The sequence below is a fragment of the Pezoporus occidentalis genome, unplaced genomic scaffold, assembly GCF_034315485.1.
Source record: "Pezoporus occidentalis ecotype Australia unplaced genomic scaffold, CSIRO_AGI_Poc_V1 ctg19, whole genome shotgun sequence".
Taxonomy (NCBI): domain Eukaryota; kingdom Metazoa; phylum Chordata; class Aves; order Psittaciformes; family Psittacidae; genus Pezoporus; species Pezoporus occidentalis.
The window spans coordinates 10863356-10881098 of record NW_026913748.1 but is presented as its reverse complement, the minus strand read 5'-3'; the positions used below and the strand labels follow the sequence as shown (position 1 = coordinate 10881098).

At 36.1% G+C, this 17743-nt stretch overlaps 1 protein-coding gene across 3 annotated transcripts in view; it reads right to left on the bottom strand.

The window, feature by feature from the left end:
- Positions 1–10493: 10493 nt before the first annotated feature.
- The window catches only part of AEBP2 (AE binding protein 2), a 45676-nt gene continuing 38426 nt past the window's right edge, over positions 10494–17743 (bottom strand). Inside the window, exons 6-9 of one of the 3 annotated variants that reach the window (XM_062616773.1) lie at positions 17278–17345; positions 14247–14360; positions 13917–13983; positions 10494–12617 (exon numbers count right to left, since the gene is read on the bottom strand). In XM_062616773.1, the coding sequence (XP_062472757.1) occupies positions 13929–13983; positions 14247–14360; positions 17278–17345 (237 nt within the window). In that variant the 3' untranslated portion in view covers positions 10494–12617; positions 13917–13928. The remainder of the gene's footprint in view (positions 12618–13916; positions 13984–14246; positions 14361–17277; positions 17346–17743) is intronic. The other 2 variants (XM_062616776.1, XM_062616774.1) reach the window with 2 other exon arrangements.

The window sequence follows — 17743 nt, the reverse complement described above, 5'->3', positions numbered from 1 at the left end:
TTAGACCTTTTGCAGAAACAGAAAAAACAACTTACGGATTTCAACCAAAAGACAATCTGATTTCTTCTGTAACTTCTGATGAGCAGCTTGATACACAAATAAGAACTCAAAACCACCTAGGTCATTGGAAAACAGCTTATTTTGAACAAACATATGTGGCAAAGGAAAAAGAAATTACCTTTAAATCACCAGAAAAAATGCCCCAAAGCATTTCATTTCAGTTTTCAACTGTGACTCATTTAGCACTATCCCATTAACAATTCTAGTTTCTTTCAGTTAATCATCTGTTACGTTTCACATCCAGGCAGAAGAAGTACAGAAATTCTATATTTCTGCTTTGGCAGTATCTTGCATCCATTTTGGATGACTATGGAGTTGAACAGGAACACTGAATTTGGCTCAACAAATTCTTAACATAACTGAAACATTTGCCAAAACACACACTCACGTTTACTCACTGTAAGAATTGGATCTGGAGGAACAGAGAAGAGGGCCTAAGAAATGGCCATCGTGCACATTCTTGCAAGTCTCTGCTGGAGCAATAATGTGATTTATGTCCAAGTCAAGGGACCACCTTTGCATCAGATTCATGTGTCATTAACCTACTCCCATGATTTTAGCCTTCATTGTTGGGATTAGAAACTGGAAAGTACTCATACGCGGATTGACTCCACAACTCGTTAAGAGCTGTAAAGTAGGTATGCTTTATTCAGCGCTGAGGCCCATGGGAGTTGCTCCTCCTTTGTCACTCAGTTCGTTTATATTATATATAGTGATTACCTAAACATGAGATTGCTTCACACCTAATACATATGTAAAACCTATTCCCGTCTAGTATTATAATTAGTTTTCTGGCATTCGTCCCATTGGTGCGCCTGCGCAGTGCCTCCTGGTGGTGGTTGTTAGGGGGTTGTGAGGATGAAGGCCTTTAGTTCCTCTTCATCACCACGAGTAACCTCGCTTTCAGGCAGACTCAATAAGGTTTCAACTCCTATCCAAACTTCAGGTTCGGTACAAGTCGGTTTTGTGTATCTTAAAGCAGAAACTTGTCAAGTTTGCAAATTGCGTTACTCTGGCTATCTTTTGTTCCTTTTCTTTCTAAAGATACTATTTGAACATGAATGTCTTAAATGTTAAGCTGTGAATCTTATCTACTACAATTCTGCCTAGCAGCTGTAACTCCTACAATTCTGCTTCACCATTCCAGTAACTTTGACTCCTACAGCTCTGCTTCACCAAGCACAGCGACCGCTTAAGCAAGCAGGCACAATGTCAACCCTTTATTTCCCGGTATCACTATGACCCAAGTGTACACAATGTACTGATCTCTGCCCGAGACTGCAAAGAGCCTTAGAGTACAACCATGAGTACAGAAACTTCACAATGACATTATCAGAAGGAAGCCCTAGAAAGCTACAGAGACAGTGATGAGAAGCTGGTTACTTTCCAGACAGCCCCCCCAGAAGAGGGCTGTAACCAAATGATTTGGTAGGAGATACGGCTCAGGTTCTACAGTTCCTGGACACAGCCCATCCTCTGCGCTCTTCCGCATGTGGCCATGCAAGATCATTTCTGAAATGCCAGATTAAAACTTCAGGCTTTAAGCATGAGCAAGGCAGACACTGTATGTCAACAGCTCTGTGCTTACTGCGCTATCTTGCACCACTCCTGGACTGATGCAGAGTAATTCCTTTTCTTCCTGGGAACAGAACTATGTCGCATGATCTTTCACTTAATAGAGGATAAAGGCTAGGTAGGTCATTACTGCAAAGCAGTAGATGCATAGCAAAGTTTGGGGGCATCAAAAGCTATTACAAACCTCACACCACTGAAGACATACAGTAGAAGCAAACCAACCAGCCAGCCACTTTCTGGAAAAACAGGTTTTCTTCAGAAAAGTTCTATAAATACCAATACATGGTACATCTTGCTGCCATCACTTCCATGCTGCTATATTGGATAATTCTCAGGGCAACTGCAGCTCTGAGTTTAGGAACTTGTTTTTAACCCTGCCTTGCGTGTGACTTACTTAGACACTAAATACAGAATTCCATGAACATACTGGCATCCTGTCATGCCCCTTTAAGAATAATCAGGTGGTCAAAAGTGGAGCCTTGGGTCCTGGAATTGAAAAGGTGTTTAAAGTGATCAAGCACCATAATTACCCAGCCACATTTTCCAAAATTTGATAAAGTTCAAAATAAATTTTCTGTACTTTAATAACATTTCTTTAAAATATTTTCACTTTTATTAGTCAGTTTTATTAAAAGAGAAGGCAGTTTGTATTCTGCTCTGCAATATCTGAGAGATATAGTCCAAACAGTAAAATAGGAAAGCTGTTAAAACAGTAATACACAATTCCATCCTATAGCAACAAGGGCAATAAATTGCACATAAGGAGTCAGGTTTAGAAAAGGAACTAAGCACCTTAAGTAATATCACTACAAAGTGACACATTTATGCATAGTCATAGTATGGTAGATTGCTGCCACCTTTTGGTTACAGACTGCTACAAAATTAAATTACCTAACACAAGCAATGGAAACTCATACTGTAACACATGGGATCCTACATTTAACAACAGTGGGATGGGACAGGAGCATCATTTATACTTTCCACAAACTTCACACTGTGTGGCTGCATGTCTTGACATCTACTTACTATCCTCCAGCTTAATATACCTTCTTCTTCTATTGCGGAAATCAGCTCCCATTAGAATGCATGTACTGGTTACTAAATTATGAAATACTTTGAGATTAAAACTCACAAATATATTAGCTAAGAAAAAAATAATAATCCAAGGAGATAAACACATCAGAAACTACAATGTAGAATTTGTACAGCTTGTAGTAGATTACCCAGATGAGACTTTAGTCAGGATAAACCTTTCATCTTGCATTTCTCCTCCACAATAATTCACTCTGAGCAACAATAAATGCTGCTTATTTTAAGACAGAGGCCACCTTTCACCCCAAACCTAGCTCTTTGAAAATTTTACAGCACAGATTCAACTTTTATCCTCATCTATTTTTAAAATTATTACTAATGAGTCAATGAGAAGTAAAACATGCAAAAAAAAATCACTGCTACCATAGATTTTACCTATGCAGCCTGTGCTACAACTTAGGAGACTATGTACATAATACATGAAGCAAACAAATCCAGTTAGTTTTACCCATGAAGAAGGTATTTCCAGACTCTGAGATCTGACTGTAACATAAGTCCTCAGCCTTCCAATCTATCGCAAACTCATCAACTGTAGAGGTAACAGCCACAATGAAACTATTAAAAAGATCTTCATATCTATTACCCTCCTTTCTTAAGTCTATGCAACCCAATCAAATGTTATTTGAATGAGGCAGCACATGTGTCTGGTCAGTGAGGACATGAAATTCATAGATGACTCCACAGCACAATGAAAAGGCAGCAATACTACATGATGGCTTTGAGTATGAAGGCACAGCAAAATTTTAGTAATTACACATGAACTTGCTCATTGTCAGCAGAACATCTCTTGACATCCTTTTATGTTTCCCCACCTCCCCACTTGCTTAAAAAGAAAGAATCCAGCTGCAGGCAACTGCTAATTAAATACTTTGGCTTTCATCTACAGTTGCTGTATGCACACATCTGCTGTGCAATAAACACTGCTTTAAGTGCAATTGACATATTTTCTATGCTCTAGGAGAGAATATTTATGACATGAAGAAAGAAAAAGGAAGCAGGGTCCAAACCCCTGCCTCACATTCACTAGAAAGTAAAAGCTGCAAAGTATTTAAAACGGTTTAAAATGCCTTTATTGCTTAAGGGCAGTCTTTAATCTCACATTCCAGTGCTTTGCTCTAAAAATAACATATTTACTAGTTTTTTTTTGCCTTAAAATTATGTAAATCCAAACATATATTTCAGCACCTAAACATGTTTAAGTGGTTCATGTTGAGCATTTTGGCTTAAATGAATCATAAGCAACAGCATGCTCCTTTCCTCCTGATTTCACAATCTGGGTTTCAGGCATGGATTTAAACAGAGGTAGACAAATCACATACCTGTAATCAAGTCCTTCTGAAGTCAACGAAGCATCCAGATGCTTCGTCAGACTCCATATGCCTGTACAAATCTCACTGACCGATGTGAGCTTAGACATAACATGAATGGTACATGCCAGAAAAACATGACTGATCCATGGCATTCAAACAAAGGAGATCTCTGAGTTCGGTCAGTGGCATAGAATCATAGGTAGGAAAACACCTTAAAGATCATGAAGTCCAACTTCTATCCCAGGACTGTCAAGTCCATCATATCACTGAGGGCCTCATCTAGAGAGTTTTTGAATACTTCCAGGCATGGTGATTCCACCGGTGCCCTGATCACCCTTTCAGGGAAGACATTTTTCCTAATATCCAATCTAACCTTTCCTAATATTCAATCTAAACCTTTCCTAATATCCAATCTAAACGGCTTAAGGCTGTTACCTCTTGTCCTATCGCCTGTTACCTGGGAGAAGAGATGGACCCTCACCTCATTACAACCTCCTTCCAGGTAGTTGTAGAGAGTGGTAAGGTCCCCCCTGAGCTCTTATAGGACATTTAGTCCTATGTCCTTATGTCATGCTTTAACCCCAGCTCGTAACTCAGTATCATACAGCCACTTATTCACTCCCCACTGACCGCTCCCCATGGCAGGATGGGGAGGAGAATCAAAAGAACGTAAAACCTGTATGTTAAGAACAGTTTAATAACTGAAGTATAATATAAAACTACTAATAATAAGGGAAATAACAAGGGGAAGAAATATAAAAGGGGAAAGCAAAAAACCAAAACCCCAAACAATAAACACAAGTGCTGCGCAATAAAATTGCTCACCACCCACCGACAAAATACCCAGCCTGACCAAGCAGTGATCTGGGCCTTCCAGGTAACTCCCCCCAGTTTATGTACTGGGCACGATGTGCTGTGGTACAGAATACCTCTTTGGCTAGTTTGCATCAGGTGTCCCGTCTCTGCTAGCTCCTGGCTTCTTGTGCCAAGAAGCTTCTCACATGAGAGACTGAAAAGCCCTTGATCAGGGTTAAGTACTCTTAGCAACAACTAAAACACTGGTTATCAGCATTGTTCTCAGACTAAAACCAAAATGCAGCAGTGTATCAGCTACTAATAAGAAAATTAACTCTATCCCAGCTGAAACCAGGTGCCTTCCTATCCCTTTCAGCTGGGATGGAGGTAATTTTCTTCCTAGTAGCTGGTACAGTGCTTGTGTTTTAGATTTAGGATTAGAGTGACATTCGCAACAGAGATGCTGTTGTTGTTACTGAGCAGTGCTTATCCTAAGTCAAGGGCTTCTCAGCTTCTCATGTTGTCCTGCCAACGATGAAGCTAGAGGGGCACAAGAAGCTGGGATGGGACACAGCCAGGACAGCTGATCAGAGGTGGCCAAAGAGGTGGCCAAACAGATGGCAGCCCACTGCTCAGGGACTGGCTGGACATTGGTCACTGGGTAGTGAGCAATTGCACTGTGCATCACTTGTTTTGTATATTCTTTTATCATTATTTTCCTTTTCTGTCCTATTAAACTGTCTTTATCTTAACCAACAAGTTTTACCTTTCCTTTCGCTAATTCTCTACTCATCCCACCACAGTGAATTGAGAAAATAGCCATGTGGACTTTAGTTGCCCGCTGAGTTAAACCACAACATATTATTACAGAATGAGTTTTTGCTGTGAAGTTGTTGTGCATTACTAGTATTCAAGTATGACCTAAGTCCCTTTGGAACTTCTGGTGAAACATTTTGCTGGATATTGTTGAAAGCAGCTGTTCTCACAAACAAGTACTACAGAAGAAACACTTCCAGATATTCACCTATCTAACATTCTCCTTAAATACAGTCCAATTATACACTCTCAAGAAAAAAAAATAAAAAATCCCAAACTCCCCATCTCATCCCAGACTAGAGCAGCAGGATCACCTCCTTCTACATGCGGGTCACAGTCCTTCCGATGCAGCCCAGGATATATGGCTGGTTATCTCAAATCAGAAGCAGTTCTTCATAGTAAGTATGAAGGGATCTTGTATCTTTCACTGAGACTACAAACACAGGCAAGGTATTAAGACAAAAAGATATTAAAATTTGACACAACTTTTCAACAGCATCCAGTAGACAGCACACAAGTTTTCTGTAAGCAAGACAACCCAACGGTATGCTGATCGGCAATTATCTCTCATCTGGGATGAAGTAAACAGATTTATCATATTACTTACTATTTGTTAGTCTATTGTCAAGGAGGATTTACAAGACTGAAAAGAAACATTTCCAGAATTAGTAAAAACAAATAATGTAGCACAAATCACAGCACAATAATCTTCATAAACAATTGCAGGAGCTGAATTTACCCATGACCAGCTGGTTGACAGCCCACCTCTAGTATGCAATCAAGTTTTATTCTCTCTACACTTGTAACTACTTTTCTTTATTCTGTTGTTAAGCTACATTGTGACATCAAAGACATCTTGACTTTTAATTCTTCTTTGGGAAAGAATTAGAGATGAAGTGCAAATATGCGTGTGGGAGAGAAGGAGAAATAAATATAGTAAACTTGATGTACAGCTGACAGCAAAATAGCACTGGAACAACAGGCTAGAGCAGAACACTGCTTTTCTTTTTGCCTTAACAGAAAACAGGGAAAACAGTATCACTAACTCTCAACCTCCATCCCCTACCAAACCCACAAGTTACATCTTTCTTCCCCTCTTGTTCCAAGTCTGCATGGAAGAAAACATCCACTACTAGTCTGAGTTACTCCACTAGCTCTAACATGACAGCTCAGCACAGTGAGCCTTGTGGATATCAACAGGTAACTCCCAATACTGCTATTGCCCCTGAAAATGATGCTATATCCTGGATTTTAATAGTTTAAGAAATTACAGATCAAAATACTTTAAGATGACATTGCAAGCTGAGATTTCAAAAATCAGGGCACACAAGAATTACAGGTACATGTGGAACCTTACTGTAGTCCATCTCGATACTGTAACTACTGTGTGCTGTGAATGGATTAACATGGAAAGTACTGGACAAAAAACAAGAAGGTTGGTTAAATTTTAAGGATTACAAAGCACTAAGCAGCAGACAACAGCATTCCAACTGTATGCTTCATTAAAATGAAAAATACAAAGCAGTGATTACAGGATATTGATAAAGCTGCATCAAATCCCAAGCATACATACAGATTACTGTACAGAGTACTGTATACTGTCGTATGAGAATTAAGACACGTGGACATATATAGTCTGGGGAGAATTTTTCGCTGTAAGAACAGCTGCTGTAATAAACACAACAGGAAAACAAGTTCTCAATATTGCCATTTCCAGTCAAAACCCCAAAACAGAGGCTGCAACACTGGTCTATGCTCATGACCAGTCTCTTACCTAGAAAGAGTAAATTTACAGCTCCTGTCTCCTGGAAGCAGTGTTCCGCTTTAAACATAAAAAATTAACTGCTGGCATTTTTTGTCCCTCCAGCAGATAAGCTGAGATTTCACAGCATACCTAAATCTACTTGTTTTTTCTAGTTTGTCAGCTATGTTCATAGAAACATAACAGAATACATGGTTTAAAAAAAAAAATAAATCTTCATGTTCCAGAAGTATGAGGTTTATTTTTGGTCAGATTTCAGTTCGTTCCACATTAGAAATAATATTGTAAAAGAGATTACAGTAGTGAAGCCCTTCAGCACTGTAATAATTCTTCTCATATACTGACACATTCACCTCTAATATTTATACCTTAGTCTTCTCATTGCAAGCACACAGAGCATTTCACAAAATGAGGCCCTATTACAAAGGCACTAACAAATGGACATTCTTGATTTTAAAATACATTTTCCATGATACTGCTGAAAACAGTAGTGCAGGTGGGGCTTTTTTCCCCAAAATAATGTAATTTAGAAATTGTTACTAGAACTTGAAGTGACATCATTTACCAAAGAGCATTCTTTGCTTGGAATAAGTAAACACCAGGATAAAACATCTAAAGGCACTTTTACTTGGCTAAGAAAATCCATATGATGTTAAGACCATATTCTGCCACTGGAATGTTTTTAGAATACCTTGGTTTAGGGATCAAACTGTTTATTTTATTTTCACAGCTGTGTGCATATAGGAGCCATTCACAGAATGTCTCCTTAACAATTTGGAAAATGACTGAAAGAAGCCATAGATTCTGCTGCTTTTTTGAAAGCCAACTATCCTGATGAGATTTCTTTTTTCTGTTGTACTTGTCATCCATTAACGTGACAAGAAAAATTTCATATCCACGTTTAAAGTATCAAGACAAGAAAGCATTAAGTGAAAATATATTATCAATTGCAGACTGATAAATAAGACTGGTTTGCTATGATAATCAATTCACATGCTGCCCTGAAAAGCTGAAAGAAACAGAAATAGACTGCTTAAATGCCTATAATTTAAAATTATGCAGATTTAAATATAATTAACCTATTTGTTCCCAAATGAAGCTAGATTTAATACATAATTTAAATTGGAAACTACCAATATTATCGGTATAATACATACTAAATTAAAAATACAGTGTTGAATGTTAAGCAATTTGGCCAAAACCTGAAAAATTACAGTAACTTCAGAGAAACTTATATTCAATACAAGAACTGATGTGTTTCTGCTCCTTAAAGTGCTTTAGTAGATAGAGATTAACATCAAATAATCAGCTATAAGCTATGCTCAAATGCTAGGATATGAATTTCCATCCCGTTTAGCAAAAGCAATGTTCTTCATTCTCAAACCACCACTACTCACTCGAAAGTCCTGTTATTCAGCTTTAGAAAACTGTCAAACTCAAGCCAACACATTCCAAAAGGACTGGTGACTTTGGGCACATATACTTGGGTGCGCTGCAACTCTTGAAAAGTGAGCCTTTCAAAAAGCTTGATTTAGTACTTCCTTTGAAAGGCATCCCAGAAGTAAGATAACCCAAGACACCCACAAACACACTTGAGATTTCTGTGCTAGTGTCACCTGACAGCAAAGGAGTAAACATTCCCTCCCACACCTTTTTCTGACCCACATCCTCAAGCATCAGCAGCTACCTTAAGCTAACGCACCAGCATAGTTCAAGCACAGAGCAGGCCTAAACATAGACTAAAGCCCCAAATCCAGCGAGAGATGATCAATTTTCAGTTCAAACAGCTCCAACTCTAGCCATATCCTATGACCATAGATCACTAACATGATCTAAACATAGCTGATGTATCCGTGAGCACGTGGGCTGGAAGAGAAAACCTGCTCAGTTCCGAGTGACAGCATCACAGAACTATTCATGCTGGAAGTGAGCATCTGAGCATCCAAGTGAGCATCTAATCCAACCTTCTGCCCAGTGCAACACTAACAGCACTGAATCTAGACCACGCTGCTCAGGGCTTTGGCTGCATCTTGAAAACTGTCAAGGACAGATTTGTGGCATCTCTGGAAGTAATCTGCTCTGACTCTTGACTATCCTCACAATGACAAAAATTTGCCATTTCAACTTATGACCACCGACTCCCATCATTCTGTTGTGCAATTTTAAATGCGCCTGGCTCCACCTTCTTGTAACTTCTCAGGTACTGGAAGGCTGCTGTTAGGTTCCTCTAAACCCTTTTCTTTCCAGGCTGAACTTGTCCAGCTCCCTTGGCCTCTCCTCACAGAGTACACACTCCAGTGTGTTCTGCCATGATTTAACTGTGAAATGAAGTAATTTTCTTTTGCTTACCTTCTGCAATGTGTTAAGGATAATACAGAACCTCTACGCAAAAAAATACAAATTTAGGATATTTACACAGTTTCTTGTTAAAATAGTCTGGAAAAAGACTGCAGTGAAGGGTAAAATAACTACAGACTTGTCTTGATGACATTTCTCTACAGGGAAAATAAAAATGCTGTAAGAATTTGGGAAATCTATTAAAAAAAAAGTGTTCTTAGGACAGGAGGAAACCTCTGTATGTTACATCCTGAAAGAAAATACATGGAGCTACTCAATAGGGAAGGGGCCAACTATTTCATCAGACTTTTCAAGAATAACTGTTCTTCTGACTGTCAGTTTCATGTATCTTGTAATCCAATAAAACTGAAATTCATTTAGGGACACACACAAAAACTGAAGGTAAAAAACAGCCAAAAGTCCACTTACCTTCTGACTCCTATGGACAGTTTAATTAATTCCAATGTATTCATTTGTTCACAGATATTTTAAATTTAAACTGATTTTTCCTTCCAAGGCAGAAGCTGTACCACGTGAGTATCAGGTAATACGTTTCTCAAACCCAAAGAAAGAATGTTGTGGTTTACATGAACAAAATATGACTTGAAACCATCATTTCCCCATTTTGTAAAGGTATGCTTTACCCCATTTTGCAAGGTAAGTGTTACCACTTAGGAAACAGAGATAGTGACATTTTTAAATTTTCCTTTAAAAACTTCAGTAAAATCTTACAATTTTGAAGCTAATGAGGTTTGTTTGCTTTGTTTTATTAGAAAAAATACTCAGGCAAGGTCTACAATCATCTGTCAATTATAAATGACTTACAAGAAACTCATGAAGCAATAAAATTAAAAAAATACAAACTATATCTGAAACACTTCTATTTGGCAATTTTATAATGAATTCAAAAAAAGAAACAAAGATTACGGATTATTTTAAAGGTACAGAAAAAGCAGTAGGTGAAGTGCTCAAGCAAAAAAAAAAAAAAAAACCAACAAAAAAAACAAACCAAAACACTGCATTTTTTCTTTTTCAAAAATAAAGTCACATCACTACAGATTTTATGAATAATACCCTTATTAAACAACCATTCCAGAACATCTTATATTAGTGGTGCTTTTAATCTGCACTTCATTTTGTTTGATAAGATTTTTTTTGTTTGTATATAAGTAACATTTTTAACCCACTGGAGCTAAGCAAGACTCTCGTGTCAGTACCAATGCAGAATGCATCTGTAGTATATTAAGATATACTCACTCCTGCAACCAAAGGGTTACTTTAAGTTTTATTCTATTTAATAAAAATTTAGTGTAAAAACTGCTGGTTATTAGTTTCACTGTAGTAAATTCCTCCCCAATAAGGAGGACTAACTCTGCAGTTTGACTGCATATATTCATACAAATTTTACATATTAGTTCCTTCCAATAGTAAGGAAAAAACTAATTTCATGTTCACTATTAGAAAGGAGCGCCATGAATTAATTATGGGTACTATTCATCCCTCTAAGATTTCTGGGAAGGATGTTCAATGTTATTTTTGTTCTTACAACAGATATTAACAGTAGTATATAGTCCCTTAGGTATGTAAAAGAAGGTTTTTTTTATTGTTAAGGAAGGTGCTTTTTTTAAACAATTCTTCTGGCAGCACTAGTGAATTACAATATCCTTCAATATTATTTCTACCATAATATATACATTTTAACTTTCATGCCTCTAGAAAAACATCTACAGTACATTTCATAATATAAAAATATATTACAAATCTGCTGAAATATTTACAAGCAATGTCCTATTATCTATATGCAACATTTTTGTCTCCATACAAAGACTAACAGGTTAGACGCATCTCTATTTGTCAGTTAAAAAAAATCCATGGCTTCTTGCTTATTAAGCAAGAAAATGATTTTACTTTCCTTTTCAAAGCCAACTTTGGTGCATAAAGGATTGAATTTCTAGATTTTTTTAAAAATACCATTTTCTTTACATCTAGAAAACATTAGGCCAAATAAAAAAAGTATACTTTACAAGTGAATGGGGATCCTAGAGGGTCAAAAAAGTAAAATAAAACACCAATAACACTAACTGCTTACGTAGAGGTTTTTAAAAACCCCACCACTGATACTGATCACATAAAAGCAGATCTCATTAAACATACTATACTACTCTTGAAGAGGGGGTCAGACATACTGCAACACTCTTAACATCTTTAAACCGTACTATGTATTCATAGTTGATTGGAAAAGACAAGCATTCCATCAACATTCATTTAAACATTATAATCCAACATATTTTAGGGATCTGCAAAAGGACACAAGATTACAAATGACAAATGATTACTATCCACCATACTCAAAAGGGCAACAGAATAATCCCTTGGTAGCTATACTATTGTCTGGCATGTGTTGTATTTAGTTAACATTGACAAGAAGCCTAATAGCTTGTTAACAGTTCTGGGAATTGTGAGTAAATGGTGATGGTTACTTTTTCTTTTCATCAAATATAAACTACTGTATTCACTAAAGAAAAAAGCAGCTTAAAGAAGCAAGCATGCAAAGCCTTTTAGTTGTTCCACTAAGTTGCCAGAAGAGTGTTTGCTCAGTCTCCCACTGTACCATTCCATGAAAATGTGGATATACAGTAATATATTAATATATTCCACAGAAGCATCAACTTCATTCACAGAATGTTTACACTAAGCATAAATATATATCTAAGACAAAAAAAAAGAAAAGAAAAAAGTTAAAAAAAAAAAAAAAGGATGGGATTTGACTAATGTGCAACTTTATTTCTAAATCCATTGTCAGTGACTAAGACTGCAGGTGTCCCCACTTCCTTGGTTTTTACCTCTTCAACCTCTTCTGGGGCATTGTTCTGTAAAAGAAGACAGTACAGTTTTACATAAAAACCCTGAGAAGTAAATTTGAGTCAGCTAGAGTATACTATGAAAACATGACTATATAAAATGTACTTTCATTTAATTTGATTAAAAATGAAAAACATTTTAGATGATCCTATATTAGCGTACATTTCAGATTATTATTTCAAACTTTCTATTGGAGTCATCATTTTAGCACAAAATTAATAGCTGTCACTGAATTTCTTTAATCATTTTTTCCCCTTGTAAAGTTTTGGTCTTTAACTTTTATTTCTCTAATCTCCCACAATTGGTCCCAAACCTCTTTTTAATCACACTCTGATCTATACTGCTAATAATCTAGTACAACATTATGTATAAGGAACCTTTTTTTTTATTTGGGAGATGCAGAAAGGGTGGCTCATTTTTTCCCAAGGATTTAATCTCAAATATCATTAAATTTTTATTTTAAAATATTATTTTTAACTTTTCAAATCAAACTGATCTATCAAGGTAATCAATATAAACATGATTAACACCTAAACTGGATTATGAAACAGTCACTGTGTTAAGCAGTTTTAAAACACAAAATCCAATTTCCTCGTAACATTTTTATGATTTACAGTTAACATCAGTAACTAACATACTAAAGTAAGTATTTTAAATACTTACACTTACAAAGAAAGCAGAAATAGTATGAATATTTATTTTGATATCGTAAACCCGGATTTCATTAATTTGATTAGTGAAATACATTAAAGGTGAACTGAAATGCTTATCACATATCAAAACTTCAGATTAGTGCTCTAGTTACTCCTTTAGACCCTAGGTTACTGCATGTTAAGGAAGAAATACAGGAGCACTGAACTTCTGTTATGGTAGAAAAAAAGACTTTTGTCCTAAATTCATTTCATGAATTTTTAGCATAAGCCCATAAATACGTATTTCTGGGCTTTAAAAAACTTAAAGAGTGATTAAGCATTTCAATTACCTTTAAAAACTGTACACGCACAAAAGTGTGGGTACTGAAAATTATGTGAGAACACTAATAAAGGGGAAAGGGGGGAGGAATCAGGAAATTATAAGAAACAAGATGGATCTTTAGGGCCAATCTGAAGCCCTAAAAATACAATGTGAATATAGCGTAAAGGCAAGTAACATGTACTGTCCCCTTCTTTCCCGCTCTGAAGAATCTTGTATTAAAAAAATAACAGTACTTGTATAAAGTACAGATTTCAAGGTAATACTGCATGTATTACAGCTGAATATAAAATATGTAAAGGTAAATTTGGACTTTAAAAAATTGGCATACAAACCAGTATGTGATCTTAACAGAAGTGATCTTTCAGGATTCCACTGTGTGTACCTCCTTTACTAGAATTTCTGTACACCAAGCACAAAAAAGTAAAATACACTTGGTAAATACACACATTCCCCGTTTCTCAGTAACTAGAGTTCAGTTCAAGTAGTTAAGAAATTCTGAAACAACTTAAGACTTCAGAACTTAACCCCTGGACGCTGACAGGATTGAGGCTCCCTGGACTGGTGTATAATGCCATTAGCAATCCTGATTTTCCAACGTCAAAAAGTTAAGTGAGTCTTAAGACCATATTTGAGTTAAGAAAGTTTCAAAATTAGGATGTTACCTGTATATGTTTGGGTCCAGAAGCAAGGCAGTATCTTTTGGTAGTTTTGATAAATGAACTACTTTAGTTTTTAACTGATGTCGCTCACTTTCATTTACCCACACATCAGGAAGACTATGAATAAATAAATAAAATAAAAATATTCAAAAAAGATAAAACTATTTTTCTTAACATAAAGCTATGTGGTAAACTAGCACATATGAGATTTTTTAAAGCAACTTTTACATATCACTGTTTGAAAAACATCTTCACAGGAGTGAGAAAAAGACAGCCAATCTTTACACATTATACTTCAAATTTTTCCAAGTTCCCAGGATGGAAAATATACTAAAAAGAATTTAGATTATTCCAGAAGAATGCTAAGCCAAATGTATCATGACAACAGCACTACATTCTCCATTTTAACAACTTAATGTGAAAATGGGTAGCAGGAATTAAAAAAAAAACAACAAAACAGATATTTGAAAATACTTTATTTTACTGGGCATAAAATTCTTTGATGCTGTCAAAAAAGGGTAAGTAAAAGCCAGAATACACTGCAAGCACTGAGCTTTGAGTTACACTAATGTGCTTGCTCCAAGTTCCAACTTTGCTGAAGTTAACTGATTGTCTTCTGAGGAAATACAGGCAATCACCACAAAACAGTTTGGCTCTGTAACAGTTCTCATTGAGATACAGAATAAAACTTGGTCGTTACATATCAAAAGGAAATGCTGCTTCAGTGCGGACTGCAATGAAACTTGGGGAAGAGGGCTGCAGGTAACATACATCACTGATCTATGATTTGTACTTTAATTTTTTGAAACCAAACATGCCCACTTTAGAGTGGCTTACTACAATGTTATTGCTTCTTTTACTGAAAGCACATCGGGTTTTTAAGGCCCTGCTGAAGTTTTCAGGTAATGCATTAAGAAAAGCACTCAGCCTGCAGAGGTCGTCAGCATCTTAGCGAAAACCTGCTTTCGTGCCTCCTGTAAATTAGCATTGATTAAAGCTGTGCAGAACAAACAAGTGATCCATTTTGCTTCCACTTTTTAAAATAAATTTCAGATTGGGGAGAAAGTTTAAGATCATAATTAAGAATTCTAACATTTTCTAACATTTTGAAACAAGTTTCAAATTAAGAAACCCAGCATTTAAGACTATCTACATGAGTGTTTTCTCTGACAAAGCTATATGCGATTTTTACATACTTTTGCAAATTATTAAACTGAGTCGCTATTTTTCATCAGTAAGTTAGCTGTAAATCAAATTCAATTTTTCAGGTAAGCCATCCCAAAAGTTAAATGAAAGAGAGATCTTTTACCCCAGTAGGAAAAGCAGTTTCTCCAATGATACTTTCCACTTTTCAGATGAAGGTGGAAGAAAAAAAAATGGTGGGGGGAAGGGGGAAAACACACATACAAAACAGGACAGATGCAGCGCCCATGACACCACCCAGAAGGCAATCCATGTATCTACTAATGTTTAGTACGGATCATGAAAGGTGAAAAAAACATAAGTTTTTTTTAAATAAATCCAAAATTGTTTTTTTGACAAGCAATGTTTAGAAGACATTTTTAGTAGAAGCTATATGCTGAAGATGCAAAATGATACAAACCACAAAGTAGAAAACTTTTTACATTGAAAGGCTATTTGAAATATACATAAAGAAAACAACTCAGTAAGCTAAGAAGTACTGGCACAAAGTATAAACTCCTGCTCCAAAAAGGAAAAAAAACCCTCAAGGGAAATGGGCATTTACCTTATTTATAGACTAGTATTTCACTTTCTGGGAAAAAAACCTTAATGTACCCATAACCTGGAAGAGTTTAACAGTTTCTCAAGATGACTCAGAATAGAAAAAGTTAAATCACTATTACTAGCTCCATCTGAAAGCTTGATGAACAGCTCAGCACAATGGAAAGTAATCATCATGACTGCATTCAGCTTTCTACAGTGTGAGTACATTCACTGTGTAAAACAAATGGATGACATAAGCCATGAAACCTTGCATTTGCTGTTCTAAGCTGTAATAATCAAGGTGAAATTGAGTTTACCAAATACTCAAAAGATTTAAAGCTATAATATTCAGTGCAGGAAATACACCCTCTACCTAACCCAACCAAGATGCAAGAAATACCAATTAAACCACATTATTCCTCTGACCTGATACTACTGAACAACTTGCCTTCTCCAACGCAGATTCTAATACTATATACAACTGCATGAGCAAAAGCCTTATTTGAATCTATATTAGAAAAAAAGCAACACTGAATCTGAAAGATCCCCTTGTTCTAGAAGCGTCAGAAGAAAAGAGATAAGGTCTCACCTATTTCAAAGAAGTAGGGAAAATCTTTTTAAACTACACTTAACTACTTCATCTGTCCCAAGCCTACCTGAGGGAAGTACTTTTGTCGTACATTACATGCGAGAATACTCATTTGGAGCAAGGTAGAACTTTGAAAACCCAAGAGGAAAAAAGCAGCCAAACATGCTGGAAAAGTACATGGAGCTTCTGTGGGATAATCCAAAGAAGCAGCAACATGAGATGCACACCTTACAGGGCCAACTGTGGTTATTATACTGCTAAATTTTGGCACCTAGGCAAAGATTCTTGCACTTCTGCTGTTACACTGATGATTGTATGTTTTTCAGTACCTAGAAGTATTTTAGTATCATGATGAATCAGTGGGTAATACAAAGCTGTTTCGGTGATAAATTTTCTTATGCACACAGCTGGCAAAACCAACCTGAGCTTCCTATTCAATAATCAGAGGACCTTGTTATTAACACCTAAAGTGACAAAATGCATTAAGAATACAGCTTCAACTTTAGCTGAACTGACTTAAAAGCTGAAGTAAAAAGAAGAAAAAAATCAATTAAAGCAATGCTTATTATTTTTTAATAATGACTTCTTTATAAAAAACATTAAAACATGAACTTTAACTGTTCAACAGCATAACATAATTTAGCAACAGAAAGTTCATTTACTCCACTGTAAAACCTTCCCCATTAAAATCCTATATTGTATCACTAGTAATATACTCACATGTCCTCTGGTGTCCAATGAAGCAAGAGTTTTATTTTTCCAGAATCTTCTTTTCTTTTAGCTATTACCTGATAAGTCACATAAATCATCATTAGAACCACATCTGCAGACTTTTTGCTCAAAACCTATTGCTCTTCATGTTTAACTGGATATTTATAAAAGGCAAACTGTTTTACTCTGAAAGTTGTATTACTCTATATAGAGTTAGAATATACCTTGTTTCTTTTGAAATAGCTCAGATTTTTAAGTTGCTACTCCAAAACTTGAAGAATACACGTTTCTCTACAAATACACTCATCTTGTTCCACAACACATCCATAGAAGATGGAAGAAACTGATGCAGCTTATAGTTTAATTACAGCATGGCATAAGGATAAAAATCTTCTCTCACAAATGCTTTGACATCTGGCCATACTGTATAACTGCCTAGGTAACTTTTACTCGTTCCTTTTCAATACCCAAACCA